Source organism: Metopolophium dirhodum, chromosome 2 (genome assembly GCF_019925205.1).
Source record: "Metopolophium dirhodum isolate CAU chromosome 2, ASM1992520v1, whole genome shotgun sequence".
NCBI classification, from domain to species: domain Eukaryota; kingdom Metazoa; phylum Arthropoda; class Insecta; order Hemiptera; family Aphididae; genus Metopolophium; species Metopolophium dirhodum.
The window spans coordinates 9,931,089-9,943,303 of NC_083561.1; the positions used below are offsets into that span (position 1 = coordinate 9,931,089).

General features: G+C 30.3%; 1 protein-coding gene across 3 annotated transcripts; it reads left to right on the forward strand.

Moving 5' to 3' along the window:
- The first annotated feature begins 7,434 nt into the window (after positions 1 to 7,434).
- LOC132937968 (uncharacterized) lies at positions 7,435 to 10,960 on the forward strand. Of its 3 annotated transcripts, none has more exons than XM_061004611.1 (5): positions 7,435 to 7,697; positions 9,282 to 9,698; positions 9,762 to 9,892; positions 10,490 to 10,648; positions 10,738 to 10,960. In XM_061004611.1, the coding sequence occupies exons 2-4, from the start codon at positions 9,309 to 9,311 to the stop codon at positions 10,593 to 10,595; spliced, it is 627 nt and encodes a 208-aa protein (XP_060860594.1). In that variant the 5' UTR covers positions 7,435 to 7,697; positions 9,282 to 9,308; the 3' UTR covers positions 10,596 to 10,648; positions 10,738 to 10,960. The 3 variants fall into 3 exon arrangements, with proteins under 3 accessions (XP_060860594.1, XP_060860593.1, XP_060860592.1); XM_061004610.1 differs by lacking the exon at positions 7,435 to 7,697 and adding an exon at positions 8,116 to 8,642 and having other exon boundaries at positions 10,741 to 10,960; XM_061004609.1 differs by lacking the exon at positions 7,435 to 7,697 and adding an exon at positions 8,117 to 8,642.
- The last annotated feature ends 1,255 nt before the right edge of the window (positions 10,961 to 12,215 follow it).

The following is a 12,215-nucleotide window of genomic DNA, read 5'->3' on the forward strand; positions in this document are numbered from 1 at the left end:
AAACAAATCCTTAAAAAAAATGTGGTATAATTTATATGAGGAAGGTATATTAATAACCACAGCACCTACGCCTGCGTCAATGCGTTTACAATATTATGACGACGATGGCGTGAGTATCAGCTATATTACAATATTACACTATTCGAAATAAAGTATGAAAGCAAATATTTATAATTAAATATGCATATTATTATAATTTCATACATAGTGATACGTGGACTATACATTTTAGCACGAAAAATCGTATCGTGCGTTGCATCACGCGCAGGCTGATAAGTGATAACAATATAAATAATATTATAATTATTTGTTGTCAATTATTGTTGTATTATTGAACCAGTTAGAACAATAATATTTATTTTGAATAAAGTATACTATAAGTCTATAAATGTCAAGGATAAACTAAGCGTCACAAAAATAAACGTGCAAAACTAATATTGTGATTAACTTTGACTATATTATAATTTATAGGTAGTTATCCCAGAAAATAAACACCATAATATAATATAGGTACAGTGTACACATGTTAATTATATATTTATTATTTATACAGTATAACCTTTGACCTTTATTCTCATATTTAAATTAGATCTTTTTACATTTTTATTATATAACATGTGTAAAGCAATAATAGCAAGGTGTTAAATCGTTAAATTTATTTATTTCGGAACTTAAAATACTTGTACCTACATCTTAATTCTTAACTAATATAATATTATAATATTTAGTTGTTATTATTCGATATTTATTATTCATATTCTTATAATTATATTAAATACAAAATATACACGTTACATTAATCTTGTCGGATAATATCCTTTTTGAGAATTATATGAAGTCAAAAATGTGTAGGTAATCAGAATACTGTACTTGAGTACCTATAGGCTATAGTTTACTACAAATTAAGTTAAATATTTCTTAACAGAAACAAATATGTCCGAGAAAATGAGTGCCTTATTAAGTCGATTTATGTAAAAATAAAAATACATTATCACCAAAAAACGTATAATATATTATAGATATGTATTACAATAATATCTTAATGTATTAATATAGCTCCATCTGTAAAATAAATAACTGGTGTAAAATAAACTATATAATAGCATTGATTATATTATATATTCAATATTGTCCAATTATTTTTGTTTATGAAAAAATATATCCTATACTTACATCGCTACTAAATTATAATCAACATGATTTTTTGAAAAACAAATCAATAACGACAATTTTTTTAATTTTTCGACAATATGTACTAGATGCATTTGCATCTGGTTATCAAGTATATATTGTAATTTTTACAGATTTTGCAAAGACATTTGACAAAAATACAAAATAAATCACCATAATTATATTCTTTCTAATAAGCTGTATTCTATTGGTATTCTTGACCCTTTTTTGTCTTGGTTGACTTAATACTTAACGGATTGAAAGCAAATTTTCACTTTGATACTTTCAATATGCCATCAGACGTTCCACAAGGATCTCACTTAGCCCCTTTGTTATTTTAACTATTCATTAATGATTTACATATTCCTATTTCTAAAAAATTACTTTTTTCCGATTATATGAAAATCTTTCGTTTAATAAAATAACATTATGGTTCAGTTCTCCTTCAAAATGATTTAACTACACTATCTGTTTGGTGTAATCAAAATAAATTACCGTTAAACATTGATAAGTTCAAAGTAATGTCTTTTACCAGGTCTCGCTATCCAATTATAAATGATTATACCGTAGATAATATTGTACTTCAGCGCATTTTCGAAATTTGCGATTTGGGCGTTACTTTTGACTCGACTCTTTCATTCAACAAGCATTATTTAAACATTACAAAAAAAAACATCTACTACATTAATATTCATAAATAGGACTTGTAAAGATTTTACTAATTTATTCCAATGCCTTAAAAATTCTCTATTCTTCTCTCGTGCGTTCTACTCTAGAATACCATTCAGTTATATGGTCACCCTCTAGTGTGGTTCATATACAAAGTCTTGAAGCTATTTATTTCGTACAAATGTAATATCCCTCGTCAACCAAACTCAAAATATACACCGTTATTAATCGAATTAAATATTACCAGACTAGCTGAATGAAGAAAAATCATTGATTTGAAGTTTCTGTATATAAAATAGTAAATGGTTATTTAAACTGTCCTGAATTACTCAGCAGCTTGAATTTTAATGTCCCTCGAGGGAATCATGAATGATCATTATCGAACTAGATCGAAAACGTTTTACATTCCATTTCAAAGAACAAATTATGCACTTGGTTCACCATTAATGATTAATGAAAGTAGCTAATGACATCCAGGTAGATTTATTTAATTTTCATTCTTTTGATTGTTTTTTTAATTGTATTACTTATTATTTACACATATTTTTTTGTAACTAATTATTATTATCTTCAATATTAGGTAGGTATATTATATTTTTGTATTGTTTTGAAATTATTTTTATTATTTATATATATATATATATATACCTATATACTTTTTACTGTAATTCATTTAAATAGATTTAAGTCCACAAATGTATAATATCTATAAAAAATTGTTACTGTGTGCATTCCGTTTGAATTAATAAAATAAATAAATATGTCTATTGCTTGTGCATATTGTTTATTAGTTCAGTTTAGTTTATAATTTTTATTAACGTGAAACAAAGAGATATTTGTTCTGGTTAAAAAATATCAATTGACTGAAACGAAATAACACGATATGACGCCTGTGTAACAAATAACAATATATATAAATTAACAAATTCTCGTTCAATGCTTATTATATAATTATATAATGAACAATCGTTTTCAATTACGCGCATTATGAACCTTCGAATGAAAATCAGACTTCCAATACGCAATAATGTATAACTTTAATTGATAAACATATACTTTTTTATGTACCTATACTTTTTTTTGTATGTATTCACTTGGTATACGTTATATTCATAAATTACGCCTATACTCCCCCCTCCCCTCCCCATAACAAAACGACGCACCCGCAGAAAATAAAATTAGTCGAGTGGATACAAATTTAGTGTCAACCTTTAACAATAGATAATAACCAACCCTTCTCATACTAAATTTTTAATAGGTAAGTATAAAATCAGTGTTTTAAAAATCTCAATGTGTGTATTCTGCGGGCACCATATGGCGTCTTTCCACAAAGACAGTATAACACATAATAAATTAATGACATACTCTCATGACGAGAATGAGTTACATAAAATAAAAGCCACCTGTTACAACGATTCATGGAAAACAAACTCTGCAGGTTGTTATCACGATTTCTCGCAATTTCCCGCTCTGGGCAGACGCCTACAGTTTAATATATTATAATATAATATATACCTATGTATAACCAGTGGTGTAGTGGAGGGTACACGAGGATACACGCCGTTTTTTACAATGATTTAGGGCCAGTTGTACCATCTTCGATTAAAGTTAACCGAAGTTTAATTGGCCGAATTTTCCCGGTTAAATATCTGTTATCAGCTGATTAAGTGTAATCGAAGTTTAACAGTAGAGGCATACAACTGGCCCTAAGACGTGTACCCATAAACTTTTTTAGGACTACATCACTATGTACAACAATTCGTTATATACTTACGTGAAAAACGAGGAAACTTAATAATTATTTATTATTTTCTTTGGCGCGGTGAAAATTAATTCAAATTTAAAAGACTGCAAATCGTAACCATGGCATGTAGGCTATAGGTATTGAATAATGACGTTTTTTGAAGAATGCATATACAAATATTTGAAGAATATTCTTCATAAAGACTAATATTTCACTTAGATTGAACACGGTACGTCGGTAGGTAGGTAAATCACGAGGCGTATAATATATAAATATATACACAATACACACCATATTGTATGTTTAATAAAGTTGTTTGAACAAACCTTAAAATTATTCGTTTAACATTTTTACTGCTTGTTCGTTTTTTCTCGCAGTCATTGAATTGACTCGTATTCAAATATATCTATATATATTCAAACGAACCTGTCAGATGACTGTTCCTAATATGGTAATCGGTTTTCTCAAACGGATAATATTGACTTATTAAACTTGTACAGTGTTGGGTAGTAACGTTAATTACAAATTACCTACTGTAACAAAATTACTTTTGCAGTAACGCTGTAGTAATTTCATTATATTTTTATTTAAATTACTTTAAGAGTAACTTTTTTTGTAACGCTCTACTTTTTGAATATAAAAGTAACGTAACGTGATAAAATTTATATCGGGTAACGCGAATGAAATTTAAATAAAAATATTTACTCTAACGAGTAACGTCATTTAATTACATTTCAAAAGTAATTCACCAACACTACTGAACTTGTACCTACTGGCCAAGACGGCAAAACATGACAAATTTCTTGAAATTTAAGTATAGGTAATACGTGCACACGTTAGTATACGCACTAATGCACTATTATTATTTCTTATTATTTCTACTATATTAATTACGGTATATTATTATGGTAAATTGAACGAATTGTCACTGCATTAAGAGAATATTAACCAGTTGAAAAGGAAACATGCAGAGTAAAACCTTTTTTCAGTAACCACTTGGCAAGTATAAATTGCATATGAATAATATGATATTTTCCTTCAGTTTTTCAGAAGACGATTTAAATTTTTTCAATAATAAATAGTTATCTTTAAATGTTTTACCTGATGAATGCACCTCATCACAGTTATTTTTGCAAGGTACAAGTGTAGTCATGTAGATTATTAATAAATAAATTCAATTAATATTAAATCGAGTATATAATCAAATTAAAATAGGTTACATTCAATAGTTGTAAACTTGTTAATATATTTTAGCTATGAACTCAGATGATTGCTCGATTGATGAATATAATATAAATGATTTATTAATTAAGTACCAAGTTGGAAAAATGGTTCTTGATTATTATAACTGTCATAAATGTTTGAGTATTACTATGAAAAAAAAAATTGAGCTCTGTTCTAATATAACATGAACTTCAACAACAAACTAAAAATCAATAAATATTACTGTTTACCAATTTAGCTAAAGATTATTATTAAAATCATATTAATTCATATTGTCTGAAAATTATAAGTATGCTTCTTGCATATAAGTTACAATATACTGATTAATAGAGTACTAAAAAAAATAAGTTATTTTTACTATATTTATAGCTATCACATATATGACAATAAATTATGATTAAATTAAACATAAAAATAGTCGAAATAACTATATTTTTTCGTGCGTGCATAAAGCATATTATATTCCAAACATATATACTATCTATGTTTTAGAAGATTTGTTCTGGTATGTAGGATAATATATCTTGAAGTGAATAATAGGATCGTTTTTTGTTAAATGCTATTTTATTTGGATATAATATCCTCTTTTTCCTTCTCCCTCCCTCTCTTATAATATATAGAAGGGACTTCCTAAGTACGTGAATTTGTCCGCAATTTCTCTATATTATATTTCTCGACATCATTGTTAGTGTTACTCTATAGTGTTATATTGTTCCTGCCATACACCCAAGACCCAACATCTTTCGACTTTTTTTTGTGGATATTTTCATATATGTATAGTGTCAAACATTTTTAAAACTCATGTGTAAATAAATACATGGGCACAAGCAATAAGTAGACTATTTAGTCACGGATAAAATATATCCCCATGTTTGGCCGACTACGAAAAAACGCTGTAAAAACGACAAACGCATTTTTTATTAGTGTATCATAATAAATATAATATATTTATATAGTTATGTGCATAATTATACATTAATACCGTCGTATTTAATATAGCTGATTAAAAGAAACGCAAATTAACAACATCATAATTGCACGGCACGAGTTTATGACGCTTAACGTCGTAATTTAAATAACGATCTAAAAGAGAGACGTAAGTACATCCTACGTCTAACATTCGAATATTCGACACAAACAATTGATAATATAATCTATAACAGTCCACGGGGTCCCCGATTTTCGAGGTGAAATTCATCGACCATCATATTATATTCATATAGATCACGATCACCATATAATTATGCGCAGCGTACGCTTAAACGTAAACAGTTTAATGTATAGTATATTATATAATATATTTAGTTATTCACCGTTGCAAATAAAAACATAATATGATACCAATACATTATTTTTAAACGCGTCAACATTATGACAATATTATTATACATGTATAATACAATAATTTATCGGGTTTTCGGATGACGAAACCAAAATAATATATAATAAATATTATAGGTACTATGTTATGGGTAACAAATATAAATATATAATATTATACAGAGTCCCGAGTGGTCACTGCTTTTAAACGTATATTGCATGCGTGATATACATCACGAATCACGATTGTAAGTGAATCCTGTAATCCTGTATTGCTGCGAATGTAACATTTACCTTAATAAATAACACCAAACTGTATTATGATAAATTAAGAAGACGTGGGCGGGAATGCGGCAGACGAGATGATGGTTGTGGAAGGAAGGTGCTTACCGGAACAAAATTCCATACCGGGAGGGAAAAGAATGATTTTCATATTTTCTGTTCATGATCGACGAGCTAAGGAATTTATTAAGGAGATGTCAAAATACTATTTATTTTATCTCTCCGACCAACTGCAACGTACAGATAAAACGCATTCATGCAAAATCGTGTTCTATGTGGTTTAGTACAGTGGTAGTGGTTCTCAATATTTTTAGGACTGCAACCCAAATGTATCACAACCCCCATGATTTATTTATAAGATTAAAAATCACTTCTAAAAACAAAATTTGATTACTATTATTATAACTTATAACTTTATTAATTTATAAATTATAATGAACATATAATATTATTGGTATATTATAATGAATACATTTCTCAAAAAACTTTTCGCTACCCACAGTTTGAAAAACTCTGGTTTAGTAATCTTTTTAGAGTAAAATCGTATTGTATTACAAAAATCCGTTCGTGCAGCGGGAGATCTACTTTGTAACTATGGTCCATGAGCGTGGCAGATGATCTAACTTTTTATTTGAATAATAAAATAGTATTGGGTACTAATTTTATAAATATTAATCCGTATACTATAAATTAAATTTATAAATAACGTTCTTTTTTGCAGATTTAAATGATGATTACATTTTTAGACAATACTTAGAGACAAATACCCAATATTAGGTATATTATGTCAAACCTCCAAAAAGCAAAAAGAATTATCAATAATGATTGTGTATGACGTGGAATGTGTGCTATTACATTTTTACTCTAAATGAGCTAACACCTGCATATCCATAAAAAAAATTATTTTGCTGCGTGCGTGTGGTTGGTCCATGTTACGCGTGCGTGAGAGAGAAGAATACAAAATACAGTGCGCTGAATTTGTTTGACGACCATCGCGGAAGGAAGACAGTAAGATAGAATATTTCCGTTGCTTATATACGTTCCGGGAAAACGCAAACGCGAACGCGCGCAACAAGTAAAATAAAATATTATCAAAGACAACGAAAGATAGGAAGAAAAAACAACGTCGAAAACCGACCGGCAGACGCCTTCTTAGCTGATGTAGTCGTCGGATCTCGAACTAATATCTCGCTATCTCAGTTCGTTATTCGCCCGTACAAGGTCATCATCCGCCGCCGCCGCCGACGACGATGACGAAGCGCCCGTCCAGACGACACACGATTCGTAGGTACGTATTATTATAATATACCTATTGTATAGTTTTATTATTCCGATCGCGCCGAATTTCGAATGACGAACAGACGGAAGACGCGGGCGAGGCGACGTTCGCACGAGCGCGTTTGGCGTTGGCGTATCGCCAATCGCCATTCGCCGACACGTGCGTATCGATCTCGCGAGTCAGCCTGCGTTCGAGTGTGGACGCACCCTCACAGTGGCGGCGTGGCGCACGCGGTCTCGTTCGCACGGTATTACCGTGCTGCGACAATCGTGATTACAGTACGCGTGACGCTCCGCGACCACGACCGGCCACGAACAATAGGAAACTGGGTGGTGTCCGTCTGTTGGCCACACTGCGCGTCCGTCGGTCTTCGCCGGCAGTGGAGGGGACGTCGCGTCGACCCGAGTCGTGGTCCGCCGAGCTTTATCAGAATTTAGATTTCAGAGTATCAGACGAAAAAAGAATATTATTCTGTCGCACACCCACCTACGGACTCCTGTACGATTTTTGCCTATCGACGCCGCCGCCGCCGCCTCGCGACAGTTTTTCGCTTTACGTTTACGTCCGTCGCCAACCCGCGACCAGTTTGCCGCCGCCGACTGTCGCGCGCACAGTCTTATCTTTTATATTTCTTTTTTTTTACTCTCGAACAAATAAAAAAAAAAAACGGAAACTCAGTGAAAGGAAATTTTTAAACGTACTACAGTCCCCCCTAAAGCTCATAGCTGACTACCTATCTATTACGCTACAACTATAATACTATTATTGCTAATACTACCCAACAACTGCTGACATAAAATAGTACTAAACGACTCGTGTTTTTGTTATTTAACACCGCTCGTTACAAGTGTAATACGCACTGGTTTTAGATTGTTATTATGATATAACGACGACTTCGGAAGGAGAACAGAATATCCGCAGGGAAAACTCCGTTTGCAGCTCTCGTCTAGTGTAGTAAGTGTACTAATTAACTGAAAAAATACAAAAATAAAACCCCCATAATGATGTTGATCCGGACCAGAAGACTTTTGGTCAACCTTTTACCGACGATGATTTGCTGACATATGCTGTGCAAACATGTACCTCTCTAAACCTTTGGTTGCCAGTATCTCAAGGAATTTCCATTTTCGTGATCACTCAAAGTGTCAAACGTAACAACCATGTAACCGTTTATGTATATAGCATATAGATATATCGTTTGATTCATATTACTGGTTTTTTTCTATTCAAATGGCACTTGATTGTATTATTTAATAATTATTTCTTCTGCTAAATTTGACACCTAGATTTAATATTTCCTTAAGTAGAATAAATGAAAATGTTATCTACACTAGTATGTACCTACTTCTAAATAACTATATAATATCTATCTATTCCTTATTAGCTATAATTGTTTTTCTGACCAGAATATGATAAAATATATAATTATTCGTAATTAGTAAAGGCAATTGTTAATCTAATCAATTATGAAATATGCCATAAATTATCATCTTTGACACGCTCACAAAATACTCGACATTGTTCTTAAGAATTCAGTAAACAAATTAACTGCTACATTCACCTTTTAAATGTACATAATATTAACTTTTGCAGGTATTGATTAGTGATTAAATTATCAAAATGCCAACATCTGGACCAGTATACCAACCAACTACCGTCAGTTATGAACAACAAAGTGAATGGTCACAGCCATCAAATGGCTTAATCAATCGTACCCTGAATCACATCCGTAACCCAAGGTGGTTCCACTGGTCGTTCATTCTGATCAGTTGGATACTGATTGCCATTGGGGTATTCTTGTTCCTGTCCATTACCACAAACTTTGTGAACTCAGAAAACACAAAGGACAATTATACAGAAGACATAGCATTCTTGGTTATTGGCTCTTTCTGTTTTGTATTTGGTGTTGTCCTATTAATAGGTTATTTCCGATACATCAAGGACAAGGAGAGTTGCCCTTGTTTCAATAGTAAAGCGCGACAAATGGAATCTCAGTCTTCTAATGGACAAGTATGTATCAACTACAGAACTACGGTTTTTTATATGAAATAATCACTATGCTTATTTATACAGGTACTCACATTGAATCCATCTACAGACCTCTTGATGGCATCTGCACAGTATGTACCAACTTCAGAAGCTCCGCCCACAATTATCGAAGAGGATGAAACTAGAAAATTAATGGGAAACGATAACAAAGATTGGTAAGTGTTGAGCAGATGCGTGCCTCATGAACTAAATGTTGTTCAGTGACTACTTCATTAACAAAAATTAAATAATATTTAAATGTTCATTAAATCCAAAATCGGTCAATAATGTTAAGTACATAATAATAATATTTATTATTAGATTTAATTATTAATCATTAACCATAGAGTAACTAGTATTATAAATTATTTATACTTTTGTGTCATTAATGAATATGACTCATTCTTATACACTTTGAAGGACATCTTGTATTTTTTTTATTCTTACTTGTAAACACATTGTAGGAAAGTAAAAATAAAAAAGAACTAAATAACCAATGATATGCTTTACCATACATTTAATATACATTGAAATAAATTAAATGAATTGTTTTTGTTGTTTATAAATATTGTACGTTAGTTTATTATTGTCTTAACTTCTAATTGACGACGCCATTGATGATTAGTGCCATAGTTAATAAGAACAAATGTTTTTTTTGTTATTTTTTTTTTAATAATAAATGACATGCATAAAATGTTATGATTAATAGGGTGTTTTGTTTATTTCTTATCAAATTTTTTTATTTATTCTTTTTTACTGTATTGTGTGTGCAGCAATGACGAAAGGGACCACATGTTAGTAACAAGCAACCCGCCGGTAGCGGCACTCCGCACGCATGTACCAAGCGGAGTCTCGCCGCTTTCCGGTGAAGATGCTTGACTTGAGGCGAATTTCACTGATTCTCTATCAGGCATCAATGACTATTATCACAAGTGAGGATGCCATTTATCATAACATAATAATTGTGTCTTACCCAAAACAAATTTCGTTTAACACACACATACTTGGTTATTGTTCTCAGTAGATACGACAATCCCACACCTCATAGTCACTTCTATTCTCCACAAACACCCGTCCACAACAAAGCACAACTACACAGCAACTGGACAGCACCACTTGCATTACACGACGACCTGACACCATCCATATGTTCATCAGTTTATAGTATGGATCAGGTAAAATAACAAAAATGTAACAGTTTATCATTTCGTAATTTATTTTAAATTGCCAAACAAATTATAATGTTGTATACAATTTTTTTTACAATTTTACTGTGCAATTATAATTTTTTTACTATTTACTTCAACGATCATTGGTACTAAATTTTTTATATATATAATTTTTGTATACTTACCTTTTTCTATTATTTTTTTTAATAATTTGATTATGTATACGTGAGTAATTTGTAAAGTTTCTATTATGCCTATAAGTAAAACCTTTTATTATTGTTAATTTTTTGCATTTTTTAAAGTGTAAATTTAATAATTAATGAATAAAATAATGTTTATAACAAATTTGAGGTTATTATGATATAATATTAAATATAGTATTAAATATTAATAATACAAGTGTTCAACAACGGCATTTATTTTAAGACGATATTATTTTGTTGTCATTATGTTATAATGTATTATTATAAAATATTGTATAAAATGTTCTGTAACAACAACAGATGTGATTAACCTCATTAATATGTACTTTTGTATACTTACCATTTTTTTTTATATGTATTATTGCCTTTGACAAAGTTCATTTTTGTGTTTTGACATTAATTAATTTTATTATGTTTAAAAAAAAAGAATTCTTTATTAATTCTAATATATGATTAAGGTTATCACCTCATATTTTGATTTATTATTTTTTACGTTTATTAATAGAAAAAAACTATTTTATGATGTTATCCAATCATACATAAGATCTAACAACATTTTAAACCCTGTGAAACCGGTTGGAAAACTAATTTACAGAAATTTAAAAATATTTACTATGCATATAATTGTATACTATAGATCTTAATTTACTGAGTTACAATGTTATTCTACAAACACCTTGAAATCCGTAAACATTTGCTGGGCTAACCCCAATTATACTTTATACCATTAAAACACTGATAGTCACAAGATAGTCAGTATTCATACTACTTCACTGCGTAGTCCACATCAATGTTTGAAGTTTTTTGACAAGAGCATATTTTTTAAGATCAATCTTCCTTTGCTGTGTATTGGGTTTTATATTTATACTTTATAGACGAAATGTTTAAGGACAAACTCTAATATTGTAACACCTATTGTATTTTCACCAATATTTACATGCCGTGCAACAATTACTCGCAAGGTTGTCAGTTATGATTTTATGACCATCATTATTTTTTTTTTTTTTTCCAATAATCCAAAGACGATATTTGTTTGGTATTATTATTATTATATATATGTATGTATTTTTTTAATGGTGTTTGTGGTTTTAACAAGGTTTCGGTTTCAAGGACTTCGCGTACTTTTC